At 48.3% G+C, this 24,815-nt stretch overlaps 1 protein-coding gene across 1 annotated transcript; it reads right to left on the bottom strand.

Annotated features, from left to right (window-relative positions):
- Positions 1-13,988: 13,988 nt before the first annotated feature.
- LOC142733213 (uncharacterized) lies at positions 13,989-23,653 on the bottom strand. Its single transcript, XM_075849513.1, has 3 exons — positions 23,377-23,653; positions 22,546-22,621; positions 13,989-20,397 (listed from the first exon to the last, which is right to left on the bottom strand). The coding sequence occupies exons 2-3, from the start codon at positions 22,592-22,594 to the stop codon at positions 19,100-19,102; spliced, it is 1,347 nt and encodes a 448-aa protein (XP_075705628.1). The 5' UTR covers positions 22,595-22,621; positions 23,377-23,653; the 3' UTR covers positions 13,989-19,099.
- Between the last annotated feature and the right edge of the window lie 1,162 nt (positions 23,654-24,815).

The raw sequence follows: 24,815 nt of genomic DNA, 5'->3' as shown, positions 1-24,815 counted from the left end.
TGGGAAAGATAAAGGGGAATCCACTGGTAAGTAGGCACTCGGCTCAGCAATATATAAAAAATATATCAACATTTTATTGTCAATAAATTAAAAAGCAGAAGGTAGCACTAAGTGCGACCCTGTATCCGTCTAAACAATCAAACACAAAATAAGAATACATACAATAGACAGACAGAGATAGACATCACAGGCCCGGCCGGGTCACTAGTAGCTAGTTCACATAGATCATCAGTGATCGAAAAGATTATAATATCAAGTTCAAGATGAAGTGTGGCAGTGTGGTGAGCCGGTGAGCCGGTGAGTAATGGGCAGTGTGCAGATCATGCGTTTAGTAATGTATTCCGCTCATCAATGACAATGTATCAGCTGTGGATACAAAATGGGTGTAACTTCTCGTTGCACTACGTGAGTGGATTCACATATATAACCTATGGATCCCACTATATAAGGACACAAGGAAAGAGATGCAATCGATATGTATAACCTATAGATCTCGTTGTAGGACAATACAATAAAAAATTGCAATAGTCTGAATAAACATAGCATGCAAATTTCAGCCAACAGGATTTGTTCAGCAGCACATATCAGATTGTATACTAATCGCCAATAATTATGGCTTCTGAAGTGTAAGTTGAGATGTTGTCATTGGATTCCATATGTGCTGTCGATCTGTCAGATTGCAAGCTTTAGTGCTTATCCAAGGATCGTGTTGTAGCCGGCATCCAGGCCGGGACCACGGAGGAGCCCAGAAGGGAATAGTGGTTGTTAGAGGGAAACAATTATTGTTCCAATGAAGAGAGTTCCTTGATGGACCATATGTCATATGGGTTTAAAGGCAGGCAAGATAGAACGAGACGCATGTATATCAACCACGGCTCTCTGATCGTCAAGCTCTTAAGTTATCAGGCTCTCATCAGCAGAGATTATACGTTTCAAACGTATGTAGGCAGCAAGCGAGTCCACAAATCAGTCCACACACTGCTCAGAAAGAGGGCGTACGCTGACGCGTTTCGTCACCACGTGACTTCCTCAGAGCGTAACAACACCATCAATAAACACCTATTGTAATGGACTGACAGCCAATGAAGAATCAGAATCGCCATCATTTAATTCAGTCCAATCCTAGGTGCACAGCGCAATAACAGGTAAGTGTACAAATTCATTTTTGCCAAATCATCGCCAGGTGGATATCAAGAAAGTAGAACAAAGTAAACCTAAAATAAAAATAAAAGAAAGAAGAGAAAAAAAGAAGAAAGACAAAAGAAAGGAGAAAAAGAAAAAAGGGGAAAAAATGAAGAAAGGAGAAAAAGAAAAAAGGGGAAAAAATGAAGAAAGGAGAAAAAGAAAAAATGGAGCAGAAACACAGGCTGGGTCCCGAGAGTCCGTCAATGCAACAAAAAGTCACATGAACAGTCCCGGGACCCAGCCCGCATCAAAGAAACATATGTAGTTTAAGTTCATTATTCAAGCCCAAGGGATTAATCGTTTTATGGGTGTAGATCCACATGCTCTCCTTCGGCAGCAGTCGATCACGGTTACCGCCCCTACTTCCTCTAGGGAGTTGGTAGATCGCCATTAATGATAATCCTTCTGGCGATTGTTGATGATATTCTTTAAAATGCATGGCTAAGGGACTATATGCAGGTGATGTACAACTTTCTATAACAGACCCTATTGTTTCCATTCCAGCTGTCCATCAAATCCTTACTAATTTTGGGAATGCATCATACTATAAAATTAACCCTTCTAAGTCACAAATCCTGAATGTAGGCATAGCTCCTTTAACTAAATCCTCGTTGGAGGCGAGTTTTCCGTACCATTGGCAAGATAAGTTTATTACTTATTTGGGTATTTCTCTAAGCTCCAGTAGAGATTGTTTTGGGTGTAACTATATACCCTTGTGGTCTAAGATGTCTCGACTAGTACAGAAATGTAATAAACCACTATTTACCTGGGTCACTAGAGTGGCTATTGTTAAGATGTTACTTTTACCTTCCATTGTGGATGTATTTTGGACTGTGATTGTGCCGGTGACCAACACAAATTTTGTAACATTTCAGAAAATGTTGTCAGACTTCATATGGATTACTTGGCGGCTATTTTCAAACAAAATTTTGGTGGAACAATTCCCACAAAAAACGGTGGGTGGTCATTGAAAGTGCACATTTGTGGATCCCATTAAATGCCTTATTCTGCATGTCGTCATCATCGCCCCTTTACAAGGTTTCTAATAAGTTGTCCAGTATTTCAGCTTCCATTTCTGCATGGAAATCCCTTTGTACATTTCCCTCCGCATTAGATAGGACAATTCCTGGAGATTTACCCGTATTCCGGAGCTGGACCGCAGTAATTGGAAGGCAGCAGGTGTAAAGACAATTGGACTTTTATACTCTGAAGATTCCCTACACACGTTTGAACATTATCTCTCATAAAAATCTCTTGCAGGAAGAGAATAAGTACAAGTACCTCCAAATCCGTCATGCACTACACGATACGTCAACTCACTCCCCAACAAACCCAGCGGTTATAGATCAGTTCTCTTCATCTCTTAGGCTCTTCCAGGGATCTCATTGCTTTATAAATTGTTAGTGCAACCACAAATGATAAATGACCCCTCTTATATTCTTAAACGGGAACAAGATCTAAATGTTACTATAAATTCGGAAGAATGGTAAACTGCAATCAAGGGAATATCCAAGAGTGCAAGCTACTGGGAGACGTCCTTTAACCCCTTCCCTCTTTGCCCACTTTTGACCTTCCTGACAGCCTCATATTTCAGATCTTACAGGTGTCGCTTTATGTGGTAATAACTCCAGAAAGCTTTAATCTATCCAAGCGATTCTGAGACTGTTTTCTCGTGACACATTGGACTTTATGTTACTGGCAAAATTTGCTTGTTACATTCAGTATTTAAATGTGAAAAACACCAAAATTAGCGAAAACTTGCAAAAATTTGCATTTTTCTAAATTTTTATGTATCTGCTTGTAAGACAGGTCGTTATACCACACATAATAGCCACTAACTAACATCCCCATATGTCTACATTAGATTGGCATTGTTTTTTTGAACATCCTTTTATTTTTCTCGGACGTTACAAGGCTCAGAACTTTAGCAGCGATTTCTCACATTTTCAAGAAAATGTCAAAAGGCCGTTATTACAGGGGCCAGTTCAGTTCTGAAGTGGCTTTGAGGGTCTTATATATTAGAAACCCCCAATAAGTCACCACATTTTAACAACTTCACCCCTCAAAGTATTCAAAGCAGCATTTAGAACATTCCTTAACCCTTTAGACGTTTCACAGGAATTAAACCAAAATAGAGGTGTGATGTTCTCTCCGTCAATCGCGGCGTTCCAGGGGGGGTGATGGTCCGGCACCACTCTTTCCCCGTAGCTGGCTGACATCCTGGCCGATGCAGTCCTAGGCCCAGCCGACGCTGGCCCGTCCAAAGTACTGTCATCCGCTTCTGGCGTGGCATAAAGGGAAATACAGCCCTGGCTCACATGCACCTCTGCAGGGCTGTCCTCCGATTCCTCTTCCTCTTCTTCAAATGGGCAAGATGGCCGCCCCCCCTTTCTGGAAGGGGCGCGACATCACTAGTGTACCCGGACCGGGTACTTCCGGTCCCCAACGCATGCCTCCCTGCTCCAGCAGGAGGTGAACATATCCTCCTTGACGAGCCCGTCCGCCGCTTTCTGCGGGCCGGGCATGAAGTCTCCGCCTCTGTCTGATGAGCTCCTCCGGCGCCCGGAACATCGGCGCTGGAGAGGGCCATCACTTCCGGTCCCGCCGTCACTTCCGGCCTTGTCGTTGTCGACAGGAGGAGGGAAGATGGCCGCGGCCCCCTTCTGCCACCTCCATTCCCGCCCGCCTGCCGGGATTCCTCCCAGACCTCCTAGGCCCTGAGCATGGCGCCCGCTTAGGACCTGGAGGAGGGTCCCTAGTGGGGCTCCCACGGTGCCAACGGGACTGAGGCGTTACCTCGGATGAAGGCCTCTCCGGAGGCCTGAAACACCGGCTCCTGCGCCCCCCCACGCTCAACGCTCCAGCCGCTGGCTCAGGAGGAAGAGCCCCAGAAAACGGCTGCTCCAGCCATCCAGGTCCTTGCTGAAGCGCTGCGTCTCTGATCCTGGCCATCATGGACTCCAGCGAAGAATCCATGTTCAGGTAAGTGAAATATTATTATTAATATATTTTTTAATTTTTTTTTAAGCACTATTGTAATGTACAGTAAATCTTTCTTCTGTTGTCCAGCGGGAAAGAGGGCTGCCTTTATCCCACCCAGACTTATATACACTATACTCCTCCCACCAGCTAAAGATACATTCCTATGCCAGCCCCCTTATGCTTAACCCTTTAAACCCCTGCACTCTTAGCCTCACACTTAATAGCCTAAAACCCAAACCACCTTGTCATGCGCTCTCTCCATTACGGCTGCACCTACATTACTTATTACCTCCTTTATAATCAGGGTCACTAGGGTTACGCCTCGTTCCCCTACCTTTTTCTTATACTGACGTCACTCTAATTGCTTTGCTGCTACTCCAGGGAATAAGACTGTACAGTAAATAAAGGTGATATTTATTAACATACAGTAATCAATCTCATATATAAAATACAGTAACTAATCACAGTGCAGTATAAACGCGGTATTACTATCCTAATTATACTGCCATCCACTTACCTAAACATACATAGAAGTTACTTGTAATTCTCACACTATCTCTGTCCCACTCCCTCCTAATATAACTGTCCCTGTATGCTAAGGGTTAATAAGGCAAAGGGTTAACAGTGGGAAGGGTTAAACATTTCAAGGGTTAACCAGGGATACAACAGGGGATGTGGGGGTCAGCAAGGGTTAACTTAGGGACTGCAGGGGGTAGTAAGGTTTACTCAGGGACAGCAAGGGTTACTCAGGGACAGCAAGGTTTACTTAGGGACAGCAAGGGTTAACACAGGGCAGAAAGGGTTAACACAGGGCAGCAAGGGTCAACAGGGGCACCAAGGGTTAACAGGGACAGCCTGGGAGAGAGGTAGAGGTAAAGTGTAGCCGTGGCTACACTATGATACTTAGCGTTTCGTTGGTGGAGCAGGGGAGAAAAGGCAGGAGCCGGAGCAGGTCGTTGGTGGAGCAGAGGCAGGACCCGGAGCAGGTCGTTGGGGGAGCAGAGGCAGGAGCAGGTCGTTGGTGGAGCAGGGTAGCAGAGGCAGGAGCCGGAGCAGGTCATTGGTGGAACAGGGGAGCAGAGGCAGGAGCCAGAGCAGGTCATTGGTGGAGCAGAGGCAGGAGCCGGAGCAGGTCGTTGGTGGAGCAGGGGAGGAGAGGCAGGAGCCAGAGCAGGTCGTTGTTGGAGCAGGGGAGCAGAGGCAGGGGAGCAGAGGCAGGAGCCGGAGCAGGTCATTGGTGGAGCAGAGGCAGGAGCCGGAGCAGGTCGTTGGTGGAGCAGTGGAGCAGAGGCCGGAGCAGGTCGTTGTTGGAGCAGGGGAGCAGAGGCAGGAGCCGGAGCAGGTCATTGGTAGAGCAGAGGCAGGAGCCGGAGCAGGTCGTTGGTGGAGCAGGGGAGCAGAGGCAGGAGCGGGAGCAGGTCGTTGGTGGAGCAGGGGAGCAGAGGCAGGAGACGGAGTAGGTCGTTGGTGGAGCAGGGGAACAGAGGCAGGAGCCGGAGCAGATCGTTAGTGGAGCAGGGCAGCAGAGGCAGGACCCGGAGCAGGTCGTTGGTGGTGTGGTGAGGTCCTTGCTGGAGAGGTGAGCTTTGTTGGTGGTGTGGGGGCAGGACCCAGCTGCTGAGCGTACCGACACAGGGCTATTTAACCCTGCCAGTATGCTCGCAGCAGGGGATGAGTGGCTAACATGGGTCGGCATGGTGATAACGTGCGTAATCCCGCGAGTTCGCGCGTGCGCGGGAAGTTTGAAATGGAGACAGGAAATCAAACAGTATCTCCTGTCTCCATGGTTTCCAAACAAAGCAGGACAATACTAATTGTCCTGCTTTTTTGTGATTCATGACCAGGGCTGTGTATCTACAGCCCTGGCTCATGAGACATTATGTATACACATTTTATATATATATATATATATATATATATATATATATACATACATACATACAAAAATAGGGGAAACTTCCCTTTACAGTGACTATGGCCCGGTGACCAGAAATGTGTCCGCTAATACACTGGATGCCAGGGAGTCACTGAACTAGAGAGCACCAAGAACAACCTATTAGTACAAACAGGAAACGATCTCGTCAATGTAAATGACAGAAAAGCATATACATAAATTAAGTAAAGAACGAGATCCTGAGTAAAACCAAGTATATATTGGTGCACTGACCCTCAACATCTAATATAAAGCCTATAAGGTGTGGGGTACAATTAACACAACAATGTAGCAGAAAGAGAATAACAACCTTTATTGAAAAAAATCACAAAGTTAAAAGATGAGTCATGCACAGCATGAGAGTAAAACGTTCATCTGATGCCAGAGATACAAGTACCCCATGGGTGGGTAGACACATCACCCCCGGACGAAGGCATCCTGCCGAAACGTGCGTCGGGTCTGACGATCTCTCATGCCCGAGATATCACCATGGGTATGTGACCAGCTACATTTGTTTCTCTTTGCTGCTTTGTCCATAGACCTTACTCACTCAGAGTAGTATTGGTTAACTTTTCAGGTTCTGGGCACCAGACTACCAGCATGTATTTGTATAGAGACCTTACCAATATACTTGCACTGTCATGTGAATTATGATATCTATTTCACTTTTGTCTTACAATCTCTACATACTTTAATTGACTTTCAATCAATTTGTATAGTCTGTTTGCTCAACATAGCTGCTAATACTATTCATATGTGTCTACCCACCCATGGGGTACTTGTATCTCTGGCATCAGATGAACGTTTTACTCTCATGCTGTGCATGACTCATCTTTTAACTTTGTGATTTTTTCAATAAAGGTTGTTATTCTCTTTCTGCTACATTGTTGTGTTAATTGTACCCCACACCTTATAGGCTTTATATTAGAGAGCACCAAGGAATGGAGGACTAAACCACTGAACACCAGGGAACGGAGGACTAAACCACTGAACACCAGGGAATGGAGGACTAAACCAATGAACACCAGGGAATGGAGGACTAAACCAATGAACACCAGGGAACGGAGGACTAAACCAATGAACACCAGGGATTGGAGGACCAAGCCAATGAACACAAGGGAATAGAGGACTAAACCAATGAACACCAGGGAATGGAGGACCAAGCCAATGAACACCAGGGAATGGAGGACTAAACCAATGAACACCAGGGAATGAACGACTAAACCACTGAACACAAGGGAATGGAGGACTAAACCAATGAACACCAGGGAATGGAGGACTAAACCACTGAACACCAGGGAATGGAGGACTAAACCACTGAACACCAGGGAATGGAGGACTAAACCACTGAACACCAGGGAATGGAGGACTAAACCACTGAACACCAGGGAACGGAGGACTAAACCACTGAACACCAGGGAATGGAGGACTAAACCAATGAACACCAGGGAATGGAGGACTAAACCAATGAACACCAGGGAAAGGAGGACTAAATTAGTCATTCATTTCCTTGTCTCCACTAAGTATGTTGGTGCTGAGCGATGAGAGAGAGATGGGCTGAAGTCTTCCCCTCATCATGTTACGTCATTGTCCTCCACAAGGAAACAACAGTCAGTGGCTAATAAGATCATTTCCCTGTAAATGTTACAAATGACTTTGGCACGTCAGTCTCCGCTCCGTGCATGATGCCAGGAAGAGTTATCCTGAGGGAAGGTCCCTCATCCTCAACACTTGTATACACAGTAGCCGTTTCCTTTTGGATCTGTACCCAAGAGGAAGATGTCATGATGGGGAATGAAGGAAAGCTCTTGTGTACACTCCTCGCCACCATCTTGGCACGCAAGTAAATTCTGTAAAACTTCAATGTGCCAGATATAATTAATCATCCGTGTTGTGTGTATATAATTCTTCTACAATAGAAATATTAGTAAGAGAAAATCACCTATGTTCTAGAACTGAGCACTCCCCTTCTTCATGCCAAGGCGAGGTACCCCTCAAATGTCAGAAGAATTCATTACAAATAGCAGAAGACGTAATGACGATTGGCTCCCCAAAAACATCCCTAAACAATGCGGACATGTGGGGGGAACTGATAAAGATCTTTACTTAATATTAAGGAGAATTGAGGATCTGTACTGACCCGAATGTACAAGAGTGAGTCAAATTGTATGAAATGACAGGAATCGTCAGCGCTGCGGAGTCAGGTACACTAAAAGATCACACATCTCCCTGACCAGGTGACATCACACTCTCCTCTCTACATGTATATACAGGAGTCACCCCTCACACATCTCCCTGACCAGGTGACATCACACTCTCCTCTCTACATGTATATACAGGGGTCACCCCTCACACATCTCCCTGACCAGATGACATCACACTCTCCTCTCTACATGTATATACAGGAGTCATCCCTCACACATCTCCCTGACCAGGAGGACATCACACTCTCCTCTCTACATGTATATACAGAGGTCACCCCTCACACATCTCCCTGACCAGGTGACATCACACTCTCCTCTCTACATGTATATACAGGGGTCATCCCTCACACATCTCCCTCACCAGGTGACATCACACTCTCCTCTCTACATGTATATACAGAGGTCACCCCTCACACAACTCCCTGACCAGGTGACATCACACTCTCCTCTCTACATGTGTGAGGGATGACCTCTGTATATACATGTAGAGAGGAGAGTGTGATGTCACCTGGTCAGGGAGATGTGTGAGGGGTGACCCCTGTATATACATGTAGAGAGGAGAGTGTGATGTCACCGGGTCAGGGAGATGTGTGAGGGATGACCTCTGTATATACATCTCCCTGACCCGGTGACATCACACTCTCCTCTCTACATGTATATACAGGGGTCACCCCTCACACATCTCCCTGACCAGGTGACATCACACTCTCCTCTCTACATGTATATACAGGGGTCATCCCTCACACATCTCCCTGACCAGGTGACATCACACTCTCCTCTCTACATGTGTATACAGGGGTCATCCCTCATGCATCTCCCTGACCAGGTGACATCACACTCTCCTCTCTACATGTATATACAGGGGTCATCCCTCACACATCTCCCTGACCAGGTGACATCACACTCTCCTCTCTACATGTATATACAGGAGTCACCCCTCACACATCTCCCTGACCAGGTGACATCACACTCTCCTCTCTACATGTATATACAGGGGTCACCCCTCACACATCTCCCTGACCAGGTGACATCACACTCTCCTCTCTACATGTATATACAGAGGTCACCCCTCACACATCTCCCTGACCAGGTGACATCACACTCTCCTCTCTACATGTATATACAGAGGTCATCCCTCACACATCTCCCTGACCAGGTGACATCACACTCTCCTCTCTACATGTATATACAGGAGTCACCCCTCACACATCTCCCTGACCAGGTGACATCACACTCTCCTCTCTACATGTATATACAGGGGTCATCCCTCACACATCTCCCTGACCAGGTGACATCACACTCTGCTCTCTACATGTATATACAGGAGTCATCCCTCACACATCTCCCTGACCAGGTGACATCACACTCTCCTCTCTACATGTATATACAGGGGTCACCCCTCACACATCTCCCTGATCAGGTGACATCACACTCTCCTCTCTACATGTATATACAGGGCTCTTCTTTCACACATCTCCCTGACCAGGTGACATCACACTCCATGATGAATGACGAGGTCAGAGCCAGAATATTAATGTCGTTGAGATGCCGTGCGGAGATAGGAAACGGGCCGTGCATGCAAGAAACCCCTCAAACATCAAACAGCGTCAAATATTCTCCTTGGAGGAGGGGAAGTGTCCCAGTCGATGTCCTAGACACACGTACCAGAGGTTGAGTCGGCCAGAGGGCCAATACCAGGTATTAAATGCATCGTAACATGAATTTTCTTCTGTTCAGTTCCATAACCTTTATATTCTGTGTGACTGAGGAACAAGGATAAGAATAATAACACTTTACATGGGGTGTCGTTACTATTTCAGGTGATTGTACATTCATAGCGACTGCCGCCCCGTACAGGAGGTGCGGACTGACGCTGGTTCTTCCACAGACCTCCAGAAGAAGAAAAGTCTGAGAGTGAGAAAGCGCTTGACTTAACCCTTGGCAGTGCGGCCCACACAGTAAATGGTGGGGGATGGCAGCACTCCGGATCCCCCCCGTCTGATGCCTGGTGAAATGATTGCTGCTGACAGTGGAGTAACCAGGTGTGAAGGACACTGGGCGCCCAGACACGCGTGATATGAGGCTGTGGACAAGATCGCTCTATAAATCAATCATTTACCAGCTGAGTCCTCCGGTCGCCTTTGTATATTATGACATTTTATCTTAAAACCTTGTCTCGCCTTGTACAGTGCATAGAATGGTCTCATAGTGGCCAGGGTCTGGATGTGGGGGCTTCACATGACTTCTTTGCAGGACCTGCAGATCATGGAAATTGGATGGTCAATACTAAGGTCACCACCTTCAATCCATAGAGAAATCAACACACGTTCAAGTAAAAGGGATTTTACCACAAGACGTGAAATGAGTCCAGACATCCGACCAGCAGCAAAGCAAATGGCCTGGAGCAATACGAAGGTACGAAGGATCTGCTGGAGAACATCTATGGAACTTGCTAGAACGGAGACTTAAGTTTGGGACAGACGGATATTGGGTTTTTGGGCCTTTGCCCCGTTATCTGACCTGCGGTCATACGAGCACTGCCCGATGGAACTACAAGTTGTTTCGTGATCCTCCTGTTCTATATCTGATCAGATTACAGGAGAGCTGGTACTAAGCCAACTGCTCATCTCCGGATTGTTGCATTATTTATCCTACTTCTCCCATGTTTCGCCCCTTCTAGCGGGTGTTACCCGTCATATAGGTGCCTAGTGTGAATGGACGACCTATCCTTGTCCCCTCTTAGGTGTTGGAGGACGGGGGTGCAGATTTCTTCCTTGTATTTCTGTCATGTATTTAATGTGGTTTACATCGACTTCTCCATATCAGGGTTCAGTTGTGAAGGGCACATTCACATTGACATATTTCACATCTGTTCTGAAGACCAACTGGGAAATGTTTTCCTTATTCCACTTAAAGGGAACCTGTCTGCAGCATTTCACCTATTGACCTCTACTCGCCCCTCACCGGTCGCTGCTGTCATAAGTTCATTGCCGTTATCCCCGCTCCTAAACTCCTCCGACGGATGCAAACATTTCACGCTTTTTATGGTAATAATCCGGCGTCCCTTTGTGCGCACACCCCAGAAGAGGACATCAATGCACAAGCGGGGGAAGTGCCGGGGGAGGCGAGGTTCTATCAATCAAAAGTAAGGGGGCGGGGCTAACTCGGAAAGACTCGAGGAATGAAGATCTGACTTTTACGCTCATTAGCAGACGCCGCGGGAAGACTAAAAAACTGAACAGTAAAGCTACAGAGCGACTAAGACGACAATTACAGGTTATACAGAGATGATTTTTCACCCCCTTCCACCAGGTAGCGCTGGTCTAATAGGTGAAATGCTGGGGACCGGTTCCCTTTAAGTTACAATCCCATTTTTTGGCACAAAAAAATAAATAAAAAATGCCACATACTGACGGGTACCGGGATCTTATTAAAGAGATGGGGGAGCGGGTGCATAAAGAAGGACCCATGTGAAATGACGTCATGGAAGTGACCACTGGCGGCCGAGTCGTGACCGCCTTGTATGAAGAGCTCAGCCCAGGCTTGAGGTCATCTCTGTGGACATGGAGATCCTCCTGGATAACTTCCATTCTCACATTGGTGTCAGTTCTCTGGTGCTTTCTCTTATGTTTCATGACCTGCACTGGACACAGAGCTCATCAAGTCTTCTATAAAGAGGTTTTCTGTCCAGGACCCATCTTCATCATCATCTGACAGAGCTGAGGATCTACCCTGGGGCGAGCGGACGGGTTGTCAGGACCTCTGTGATGGGGCCGTGATCTTCTCTGTCCTCCGGCTCCAGTCAGGACGCTGCTGCGGGACTTCCGTCTGATTCCATTCTCCCATTTTGTTGGTTGACCTCAGAGATCCCTCCACGTAATGTGAGGAGCGCGCGTGTTTTTACTGTAATCATGTTTACAGTACGGGACAGTTGTCCTGCAGCGAGGCAGGGACTCCTAGCATCGTACATAAGTATGATGCTAGGAGCCCGGCTCCCTGCACTGAGTTCGATCCGGTACTTGCGGCCGAAATACGTCCGTCAATTATGGACGTAATTAGTGTGTGTGCACATACCCTTACTGGGTGTGAACTCTTTCCAACACTTTGCTTCTGGGCAGGACAATGTGATTTAGCATTCTAGGCAGATAAATAAAATTGCACCCCCACCTCCTTATGAGAAGAATTGCACCCCACCTGTAAAGGATCTGCCAGGCACAACTTCTATGTATACGCCCATAGGTAATCAGTCTGCACCTGAGTCTATGTCTCTGAGACTGACTCCATCTTCCACCACTCAGGATGGCAGGCTTAGGAGTGGGAGAGCCTATCGCAGCCTGGCCAGACGGAGCTAGCTCCCGCCCTCTGTCTATTTATACCTGCCTTTCCTGTTCCTCCTTTGCTTGTGATTCTTCTCGTGTGGTTTCCTGGCCCAGCTAAAGCTTCTGACTATTTGATCCTGCTCCATACTGACCCTGGCTTACTGACTACTCTCCTGCTCTGCGTTTGGTACTTCGTACACTCCTGGTTTGACTCGGCTCGTTCACCTCTCTTGTTGCTCACGGTGTTGCCGTGGGCAACTGCCCCATTTCCCTTAGTTTTGTGTACCCTTGTCTGTTTGTCTCCTGCACTTACTGAGTGTAGGGACCGTCGCCCAGTTGTACCCCGTTGCCTAGGGCGGGTCGTTGCAAGTAGGCAGGGACAGAGTGGCGGGTAGATTAGGGCTCACTGGTCTGTTTCCCTACCCCCATCATTACACCACCTCCTTATAATGAGAAGAATTGCACCCCACCTCCTTATAATGAGAATAGTACCCCACCTCCTTATGAGAAGAATTGCACCCCACCTCCTTATAATGAGAATAGTACCCCACCTCCTTATGAGAAGAATTGCACCCCACCTCCTTATAATGAGAATAATTGTACCCCCATCTCCTTATAATGAGAAGAATTGTACCCCACCTCCTTATAATGAGAAGAATTGCACCCCCACCGCCTTATAATGAGAAGAATTGTACCCCACCTCCTTATAATGAGAAGAATTGCACCCCCACCTCCTTATAATGAGAAGAATTGTACCCCACCTCCTTATAATGAGAATTGTACCCCACCTCCTTATAATGAGAAGAATTGTACCCCACCTCCTTATAATGAGAAGAATTGTACCCCCACCTCCTTATAATGAGAAGAATTGCACCCCCACCTCCTTATAATGAGAAGAATTGCACCCCCACCCACAACAGAAACCACATGAGTCTCCCCATGACATCTGCAGAGTGCCCCATCCCCCCATCCTGTTCTCTTACAGCTGCGTATAGGAGGGGTACGATGACAGTACTGACAGGCAACCAATGAACCCTCAGAGCTAAGGCAGCGTTGATTGTTACTATGACAACCAGCGCATAACAGGCTCTGAACAGTAATGGTTAATGGGCAGAGCGGCCACCACCGCACCGCACAAATGTGGCCAGATTATTGTTTTACTGATAACTTGTTCCCCCGATGTCAGGCGCGTCATGGTGCCCTGTGCGGGCGTTACCACTTTTCCCGGATATACTTTGGTTCCTCATATTTGTATTTTGTCATGTTGGGGAAGGAACGATGCATAATTGTAGCTCCTCACCTTCAGAACACATTATACAGAGTCTCTGCTTTATGCAGCGACCACCCCCCCCATCCAATAAATCTCCATTTACAGTCCCAGTGTTTAATCTCCGGTCTCCCCTCGACTTCTCTCTGGGGGACATCACCACACACTCGGCGCACATTCTAGTGATATATTTGCTGTAAATGCCGTCACAATGTAATATGACAAGAGAATAAAGAGCAGGCGCCTGAGGTGCTCAGGACAGAGATCTGTAATCATGGATGAGACATCAGTGGACATCTCCACACACCTGCCACCGGGAACACGACCAGTCAGGACAGAGATCTGTAATCATGGATGAGACATCAGTGGACTCCACACACCTGCCACCGGGAACACCACCACAGTCAGGACAGAAATCTGTAATCATGGATGAGACATCAGTGGACTCCACACATCTGCCACCGGGAACACCACCACAGTCAGGACAGAGATCTGTAATCATGGATGATACATCAGTGGACATCTCCACACACCTGCCACCGGGAACACGACCAGTCAGGAAAGAGATCTGTAATCATGGATGAGACAGCAGTGGACATCTCCACACATCTACCACCGGGAACACGACCAGTCAGGACAGAGATCTGTAATCATGGATGATACATCAGTGGACATCTCCACACACCTGCCACCGGGAACACGACCAGTCAGGACAGAGATCTGTAATCCTGGATGAGACATCAGTGGACATCTCCACACACCTGCCACCGGGAACACGACCAGTCAGGACAGAGATCTGTAATCATGGATGAGACAGCAGTGGACATCTCCACACACCTGCCACCGGGAACACGACCAGTCAGGACAGAGATCTGTAATCCTGGATGAGACATCAGTGGACATCTCCACACACCTGCCACCGGGAACACGACCAGTCAGGACAGAGATCTGTAATCATGGATGAGACATCAGTGGACATCTCCACATATCTGCCACCGGGAACACCACCACAGTCAGGACAGAGATCTGTAATCATGGATGAGACATCAGTGGACATCTCCACACACCTGCCACCGGGAACACCACCACAGTCAGGACAGAGATCTGTAATCCTGGATGAGACATCAGTGGACTCCACACAACTGCCACCGGGAACACGACCAGTCAGGACAGAGATCTGTAATCATGGATGAGACATCAGTGGATATCTCCACACACCTATCACCGGGAACACCACCACAGTCAGGACAGAGATCTGTTGTAAAGGATCTGCCAGGCACAACTTCTGTGTATACGCCCATAGGTAATCAGTCTACACCTGAGTCTATGTCTCTGAGACTGACTCCATCTTCCACCACTCAGGATGGCAGGCTTAGGAGTGGGAGAGCCTATCGCAGCCTGGCCAGACAGAACTAGCTCTCGCCCTCTGTCTATTTATACCTGCCTTTCCTGTTCCTCCTTTGCTTGTGATTCTTCTCGTGTGGTTTCCTGGCCCAGCTAAAGCTTCTGACTATTTGATCCTGCTCCATACTGACCCTGGCTTACTGACTACTCTCCTGCTCTGCGTTTGGTACCTCGTGCACTCCTGGTTTGACTCGGCTCGTTCACCACTCTTATTGCTCATGGTGTTGCCGTGGGCAACTGCCCCATTTCCCTTAGCTTTGTGTACCCTTGTCTGTTTGTCTCGTGCACTTACTGAGCGTAGGGACCGCCGCCCAGTTGTACCCCGTCGCCTAGGGCGGGTCGTTGCAAGTAGGCAGGGACAGAGTGGCGGGTAGATTAGGGCTCACTTGTCCGTTTCCCTACCCCCATCATTACATCTGTAATCATGGATGAGATATCAGTGGACATCTCCACACATCTGCCACCGGGAACACCACCACAGTCAGGACAGTGATCTGTAATCATGGATGAGACATCAGTGGACTCCACACATCTGCACCGGGAACACCACCACAGTCAGGACAGAGATCTGTAATCATGGATGAGTCATCAGTGGACATCTCCACACACCTGCCACCGGGAACACCACCACAGTCAGGACAGAGATCTGTAATCATGGATGAGACATCAGTGGACATCTCCACACACCTGCCACCGGGAACACGACCAGTCAGGACAGAGATCTGTAATCATGGATGAGACAGCAGTGGACATCTCCACACATCTACCACCGGGAACACCACCACAGTCAGGACAGAAATCTGTAATCATGGATGAGACATCAGTGGACATCTCCACACACCTATCACCGGGAACACCACCACAGTCAGGACAGAGATCTGTAATCATGGATGAGACATCGCTGGACATCTCCACAGATCTGCCACCGGGAACACGACCAGTCAGGACAGAGATCTGTAATCATGGATGAGACAGCAGTGGACAGCTCCACACATCTGCCACCGGGAACACCACCACAGTCAGGACAGAGATCTGTAATCATGGATAAGATATCAGTGGACATCTCCACACATCTGCCACCGGGAACACCACCACAGTTAGGACAGAGATCTGTAATCATGGATGAGACATCAGTGAACTCCACACATCTGCCACCGGGAACACCACCACAGTCAGGACAGAGATCTGTAATCATGGATGAGACATCAGTGGACATCTCCACACACCTGCCACCGGGAACACGACCAGTCAGGACAGAGATCTGTAATCATGGATGAGACATCAGTGGACATCTCCACACATCTACCACCAGGAACACGACCAGTCAGGACAGAGATCTGTAATCATGGATGAGACATCAGTGGACATCTCCACACATCTACCACCGGGAACACCACCACAGTCAGGACAGAGATCTGTAATCATGGATGAGACATGAGTGGATATCTCCACACACCTATCACCGGGAACACCACCACAGTCAGGACAGAGATCTGTAATCATGGATGATACAGCAGTGGACATCTCCACACATCTGCCACCGGGAACACCACCGCAGTCAGGACAGAGATTTGTTGTAAAGGATCTGCCAGGCACAACTTCTGTGTATACGCCCATAGGTAATCAGTCTGCACCTGAGTCTATGTCTCTGAGACTGACTCCATCTTCCACCACTCAGGATGGCAGGCTTAGGAGTGGGAGAGCCTATCGCAGCCTGGCCAGACAGAACTAGCTCTCGCCCTCTGTCTATTTATACCTGCCTTTCCTGTTCCTCCTTTGCTTGTGATTCTTCTCGTGTGGTTTCCTGGCCCAGCTAAAGCTTCTGACTATTTGATCCTGCTCCATACTGACCCTGGCTTACTGACTACTCTCCTGCTCTGCGTTTGGTACCTCGTGCACTCCTGGTTTGACTCGGCTCGTTCACCACTCTTATTGCTCATGGTGTTGCCGTGGGCAACTGCCCCATTTCCCTTAGCTTTGTGTACCCTTGTCTGTTTGTCTCGTGCACTTACTGAGCGTAGGGACCGCCGCCCAGTTGTACCCCGTCGCCTAGGGCGGGTCGTTGCAAGTAAGCAGGGACAGAGTGGCGGGTAGATTAGGGCTCACTTGTCCGTTTCCCTACCCCCATCATTACATCTGTAATCATGGATGAGATATCAGTGGACATCTCCACACACCTGCCACCGGGAACACCACCACAGTCAGGACAGAGATCTGTAATCATGATGAGACATCAGTGGACATCTCCACACACCTGCCACCGGGAACACGACCAGTCAGGATAGAGATCTGTAATCATGGATGAGACAGCAGTGGATATCTCCACACACCTGCCACCGGGAACACAACCAGTCAGGACAGAGATCTGTAATCATGATGAGACATCAGTGGACATCACACATCTACCACCGGGAACACGCCCAGTCAGGACAGAGATCTGTAATCATGGATGAGACAGCACTGGACTCCACACACCTGCCACCGGGAACACCACCACAGTCAGGACTACATTTCACAAGGTGCTAATAAAGTCCAGTAGACGATGGACTTCCGCTAGTAATGTCCCTGCACTCCCAGTTTCCCCATAGCTCAGCCATCCAGGCCCGGAGATCACACTGCTGCATACGATGGGGCTTTATATTCAGAGACCTCATGGCGTGTAGTCCGTCCTGGGCAGAGTTTTGTCACCTTCTTATGTGGTGGCCAAGATCGTCAATACATCAAAGTATTCACAACTTGCAAATCCAATGTTATCCCACACCCAGGTAACTGCAACGTGACTATTTCTCCACCCGGGTACCAGTCACGTGATTATTTCTCCTCCTGGGTACCAGCAATGTGATTATTTCTCCCCCGGGGACCAACAATGTGATTATTTCTCCCCCCAAGTACCAGCAATGTGATTATTTCTCCCACGGGGACCAGTAATGTGATCATTTCTCCTCCCGGGGACCAGCAGTGTGACTATTTATTCCCCCGGGACCAGCAGTGTGACTATTTCTCCTCCTGGGGACCAGCAGTGTGACTATTTATCCCCCCGGGGACCAGCAGTGTGACTATTTATCCCCCCGGGGACCAGCAGTGTGACTATTTATCCCCCCGGGGACCAGCAGTGTGACTATTTATCCCCCCGGGGACCAGCAGTGTGACTATTTATCCCCCCGGGGACCAGCAGTGTGACTATTTATCCCCCCGGGGACCAGCAGTGTGATTATTTCTCCCCCCGGGGACCAGCAGTGTGATTATTTCTCCCCCCGGGGACCAGCAGTGTGACTATTTATCTCCCGGGGACCAGCAATGTGATTATTTCTCCTCCCGGGGACCAGCAGTGTGATTATTTATCTCCCGGGGACCAGCAATGTGATTATTTCTCCCCCCGGGGACCAGCAGTGTGACTATTTAGCCTCTCAGGCACCCACTTTCTGAATATATTTATATGATTTCTATGACAATGATTAGTCTCATGTTAATATTTTGAGCTGCAGTCTTTAGTTTTCACATGCCAGGAGCTATAAGTGACATAAGATAGTGGTGGTCAGCGGTCACATCATCCTCCGGTGGAGACGGTATAATAACACAGCTCTAAATCTCTCGGTCCTTGGGACACGGAAAGGTCCGTCTTTCAGGGAAACGTGACTCAGAAGAAGAATTGGGGAGCGATTTCTCTATGGACGTCCACTAAGTCCTTCGCTTTCTATCACAATGCAGACGCTGCCCCTCGGCTGATATTACGGAGCAGACGGTTCCACGAGGCACCAGACACATCCTCTAAGTATCACAGCTCTTTACTCTCCATGTTGGACCTTTACATGTAGGAGTTCTCGACAGAGTGAGTTTTTTGATGTGTCACTAGTTGATAGCTCCAGCAGAAGCTTCTACCACATTCGATACACGTGTATGGTTTCTCCCCGGTGTGAACGCGCTGGTGTCGTACTAGCTGATAACTCCAGCTGAAGTTCTTCCCACACTGCATGCAGGAGTATGGCTTCTCCCCTGTGTGGGTTCTCTGATGTTTATTATAATCCGAGTTGCGGCTAAAGTTCTTGCCACAAAGCAGGCACTGGAAAGGCTTCTCATTACTGTGGGTGACGCGATGTCTGTCACAGCCCACCTTATCGATGAAGCATTTGCCACATTCGGGGCAGGTGTAGGGCTTCTCTCCTGTGTGTATCCTCTGGTGGGTAACCAGCACGGACCTCTGGCTGAAGCTCTTGCCACAAGCAGAGCAGGTGTATGGTTTCTCTCCAGTATGTATCCTTTGATGCATGACCAGCTTGGAGCTCTCACTGAAGCTCTTGCCACACTCGTTGCAGGTATATGGCCGTTCGCCGGTGTGAGTTCTCTTGTGTGTGATGAGATGTGAGCGCACGCTGAAGCTCTTTCCGCAGTCACTACATGAATATGGACGCTCTCCTGTGTGTGTCCTCTGGTGAATGACCAGCTTGGAGCTTTCACTAAAGCTTTTTCCACACTCGAAACATGTGTACGGCCGCTCGCCGGTGTGGGTCCTCTGGTGGCGCACAAGTTGGGAGCTTTCACTGAATCGTTTGCCACAATCTGAACATGCAAATGGTTTTTCTCCAGTGTGTATCTTATGGTGGCGAATGAGCAGAGAGCAGGATGTGAATCCCTTTCCACATTCCATACACGGGTAAGGTCGCTCTCCGGTGTGGTTTCGGTGATGTTGAATGAGTAAAGATTTTTGGCTGAATCTCTTTCCGCACACGGTGCACAGGAATGGCTTTGCCTTAGCACTGCTTCCCTTTTTTGAGCTCCGTGGCCGGTCGATGGAATGTTTTGGCACATTTGATGGCACAGCAGGAGCCTCAATGATGTCGTCTTCCTCTTTTTTTATGGACATCTTGGCTGCACTTACAGAGGGGTCATCAAAAGAAGCAGTTTTCCCCTCAGAGCCCTCACTGCTGGAGTTCACATCGCTATCTTGAGAGTGGCCAATAATATCACTACATTTTAGCATATTTAGGGAGAGTCTTTCTGGGGAGCTTGTGGTCAGGTTGCGATGCGTTTTAGCTGGTTTTCGCCGTCGTCTCATTGGCTCCTTCTTCTGACAAGTGCTGTTGGCTCCATTTGTAGCATTTGTGTCTGTAAAATAATAATTCATAACAATTATCATCAATCGGTCAGGTTAACATGTTCAATCAGTTCATCCCAAATACTAGGGTGAGGCTATGTGGAAGCTAGGCTGCGCCTACGTGGATGCTAGGGTTTGGGTATGTGGATACTAGGGTTAGGCTACGTGGATGCTAGGGTTAGGCTACGTGGGTGCTAGGGTTAGGCTACGTGGGTGCTAGGGTTAGGCTACGTGGGTGCTAGGGTTAGGCTACGTGGGTGCTAGGGTTAGGCTACGTCGGTGCTAGGGTTAGGCTACGTGGGTGCTAGGGTTAGGCTACGTGGGTGCAAGGGTTAGGCTACGTGGGTGCTAGGGTTAGGCTACGTGGGTGCTAGGGTTAGGCTACGTGGGTGCTAGGGTTAGGCTACGTGGGTGCTAGGGTTAGGCTACGTGGGTGCTAGGGTTAGGCTACGTGGGTGCTAGGGTTAGGCTACGTGGGTGCAAGGGTTAGGCTACGTGGGTGCTAGGGTTAGGCTACGTGGGTGCTAGGGTTAGGCTACGTGGGTGCTAGGGTTAGGCTACGTGGGTGCTAGGGTTAGGCTACGTGGGTGCTAGGGTTAGGCTACGTGGGTGCAAGGGTTAGGCTACGTGGGTGCAAGGGTTAGGCTACGTGGGTGCAAGGGTTAGGTTACGTGGGTGCAAGGGTTAGGCTACGTGGGTGCTAGGGTTAGGCTACGTGGGTGCTAGGGTTAGGCTACGTGGGTGCTAGGGTTAGGCTACGTGGGTGCAAGGGTTAGGCTACGTGGGTGCTAGGGTTAGGCTACGTGGGTGCAAAGGTTAGGCTACGTGGGTGCAAAGGTTAGGCTACGTGGGTGCAAGGGTTAGGCTACGTGGGTGCTAGGGTTAGGCTACGTGGGTGCTAGGGTAAGGCTACGTGGGTGCTAGGGTTAGGCTACGTGGGTGCTAGGGTTAGGCTACGTGGGTGCTAGGGTTAGGCTACGTGGGTGCTAGGGTTAGGCTACGTGGGTGCTAGGGTTAGGCTACGCGGGTGCTAGGGTTAGGCTACGCGGGTGCTAGGGTTAGGCTACGCGTGTGCTAGGGTTAGGCTACGCGGGTGCTAGGGTTAGGCTACGCGGGTGCTAGGGTTAGGCTACGCGGGTGCAAAGGTTTGGCTACGCGGGTGCTAGGGTTAGGCTACGCGGGTGCTAAGGTTAGGCTACGCGGGTGCTAGGGTTAGGCTACGTGGGTGCAAAGGTTAGGCTACGTGGGTGCAAAGGTTAGGCTACGTGGGTGCAAGGGTTAGGCTACGTGGGTGCTAGGGTTAGGCTACGTGGGTGCTAGGGTTAGGCTACGTGGGTGCTAGGGTTAGGCTACGTGGGTGCTAGGGTTAGGCTACGTGGGTGCAAGGGTTAGGCTACGCGGGTGCTAGGGTTAGGCTACGCGGGTGCAAAGGTTTGGCTACGTGGGTGCTAGGGTTAGGCTACGTGGGTGCTAGGGTTAGGCTACGTGGGTGCAAGGGTTAGGCTACGTGGGTGCTAGGGTTAGGCTACGTGGGTGCAAAGGTTAGGCTACGTGGGTGCTAGGGTTAGGCTACGTGGGTGCAAAGGTTAGGCTACGTGGGTGCAAGGGTTAGGCTACGTGGGTGCAAGGGTTAGGCTACGTGGGTGCAAGGGTTAGGCTACGTGGGTGCTAGGGTTAGGCTACGTGGGTGCTAGGGTTAGGCTACGTGGGTGCTAGGGTTAGGCTACGTGGGTGCTAGGGTTAGGCTACGTGGGTGCAAAGGTTAGGCAACGTGGGTGCAAGGTTAGGCTACGTGGGTGCAAGGGTTATGCTACGTGGGTGCTAGGGTTAAGCTACGTGGGTGCTAGGGTAAGGCTACGTGGATGCTAGGGTTAGGCTACGTGGATGCAAGGGTTAGGCTACGTGGGTGCTAGGGTTAGGCTACGTGGATGTAATGAAGGTTTTATCCAACGTACAACATCATAGTGTCGCTCATGTACAAAGGGATTAATACGTAGGTTGTAATAAGTGCTAATCTGGATGTATTAGGACTCCTATTGGTTGACCTGATACTATCTATGGAAAATGTGAATAAGTCCGAATCACCATGGAAAGGACAATAAGCAGGAAGACCTCATGACAGAACAGTAAAGGGCGGCATCGAAGGCTGTGATACCAACCAGTAAATAAGGAATCTGAGAGACTTGTCAGCTCTTCTGGTTCCTGCATGATCCCTCCTCCCGCTAAGTGTATCCACTGCAAAACACAAACGTGTATATTGTAAGAAACAGCCCCAGCGGATACAGCGATCACGTGACTAAGGAACGTTCAACGCGTCACATGACGTATTAGAGGGGGAAACTATTATTCTCATTTACTTTATAGCGACGTTATTTCTAGGGCGCTGTACATAGGAAATACAGGGGGGTAAATACATAGCACAAAAAAGTACAATACACATGAGCCTAGAGAGCGGGTACAGAAAGAGAAGGAACCTGCCCACCAGGGCTTATACTCTACAAGGGAAGGAGACGGTAGAAGATGTCCATCCGGTAGAGTAGTGGCAGCAGCGTTAGTGCAGCTTGTGAGCTTTTATGAAGAGGGGGTCTTCAAAATGAAGCGTTTTTGCCCCCCAGCCTGTGTGTGTTTTACATTATAGATAAAATCTAACTATCCTGTGATCACTGTTACCGAGGTCTCAGGAACAGCGACATCCCCAACAAGCTCTGCATTATTAGAAATGACCAGATCCAGCAGAATACCCCCTCTAGTCGGGTCTTCCACAAACTGGGCCATAAAATTATCCTGCAACAGATTGAGGAAATGTCTCCCCTTCACAGTTGGAGCCGAACCATGACACCAATTAATATCTGAGAAATTGTAACCCTCATTATCATTACACTACCCGTCTGTGCAGCCCACCCCATCTCTTTATACAGCTGACCTTCCATCACCTCAGTTACATTCGGGGGTCTATAGATAAAACTATTACATTATTTTTCAGTGTTTACCTCTCTTTGTAATTCCACCTCCTCACAATCTTCCAACAGTATTACCTAGTACAGTAAAAATAGTGTAGTACCGTGATCGCCAGAAACAATATGGTATGGTCAAAACAGACAGCCAATAAAAGTCCGACACCTACAATACTTCTAACCATAAAAATTATACATGCGGCTTTCAGAGCAAAGGATCCCTCTTCAGGCAGGGTTAAAAATGAATGACTTAGAAAAGCAAAACATATAAAATGTGACACAAAGACGGGTCATACATGAGGAGACACATCAGTAAGATAAGCCGGGGGATGATACGGAGGTTATAGGGTGATGACTTAGAAAAGCAAAACATATAAAATGTGACACAAAGACGGGTCACACATGAGGAGACACAATCAGTAAGATAAGCCGGGGGATGATATGGAGGTTGTAGGGTGATGACTTAGAATAGAGCAGAACATATAAGATGTAACACAAAGACGGGTCATACATGAGGAGACACATCAGTAAGATAAGCCAGGAGATAATACAGAGGTTATAGGGTGATGACTTAGAATAGAGCAGAACATATAAGATGTGACACAAAGACGGGTCATACATGAGGAGACACATCAGTAAGATAAGCCAGGAGATGATACGGAGGTTATAGGGTGATGACTTAGAATAGAGCAGAACATATAAGATGTGACACAAAGACGGGTCATACATGAGGAGACACATCAGTAAGATAAGCCGGGGAGATGATACGGAGGTTATAGGGTGATGACTTAGAATAGAGCAGAACATATAAGATGTGACACAAAGACGGGTCACACATGAGGAGACACATCAGTAAGATAAGCCGGGGCGATGATATGGAGGTTATAGGGTGATGACTTAGAATAGAGCAGAACATATAAGATGTGACACAAAGACGGGTCATACATGAGGAGACACATCAGTAAGATAAGCCGGGGGATAATACGGAGGTTATAGGGTGATGACTTAGAATAGAGCAGAACATATAAGATGTAACACAAAGACGGGTCATACATGAGGAGACACATCAGTAAGATAAGCCCGGAGATAATACGGAGGTTACAGGGTGATGACCTAGAATAGAGCAGAACTTATAAGATGTTACACAAAGACGGGTCATACATGAGGAGACACATCAGTAAGATAAGCCGGGAGATGATGCGGAGGTTATAAGGTGATGACTTAGTATAGAGCAGAACATATAAGATGTAACATAAAGACGGGTCATACATGAGGAGACACATCAGTAAGATAAGCCGGGGAGATGATACGGAGGTTACAGGGTGATGACCTAGAATAGAGCAGAACATATAAGATGTAACATAAAGACGGGTCATACATGAGGAGACACATCAGTAAGATAAGCCGGGGGATGACACGGAGGTTATAGGGTGATGACTTAGAATAGAGCAGAACATATAAGATGTAACACAAAG

This window comes from Rhinoderma darwinii, unplaced genomic scaffold (genome assembly GCF_050947455.1).
Source record: "Rhinoderma darwinii isolate aRhiDar2 unplaced genomic scaffold, aRhiDar2.hap1 Scaffold_937, whole genome shotgun sequence".
Classification (NCBI taxonomy): domain Eukaryota; kingdom Metazoa; phylum Chordata; class Amphibia; order Anura; family Rhinodermatidae; genus Rhinoderma; species Rhinoderma darwinii.
Note: the sequence above shows the minus strand (reverse complement) of the source record. Positions and strands in the feature narration are given on the sequence as shown.

Excerpts from the sequence above, each read along its gene's own strand:
- LOC142733213 (XM_075849513.1), bottom strand. The coding sequence starts at position 22,594 with ATGCAGGAACCAGAAGAGCTGACAAGTCTCTCAGATTCCTTATTTACT. Across the intron at positions 20,398-22,545 it reads CTCAGATTCCTTATTTACTG|ACACAAATGCTACAAATGGA; the intron begins GTTGGTATCACA and ends ATTATTTTACAG.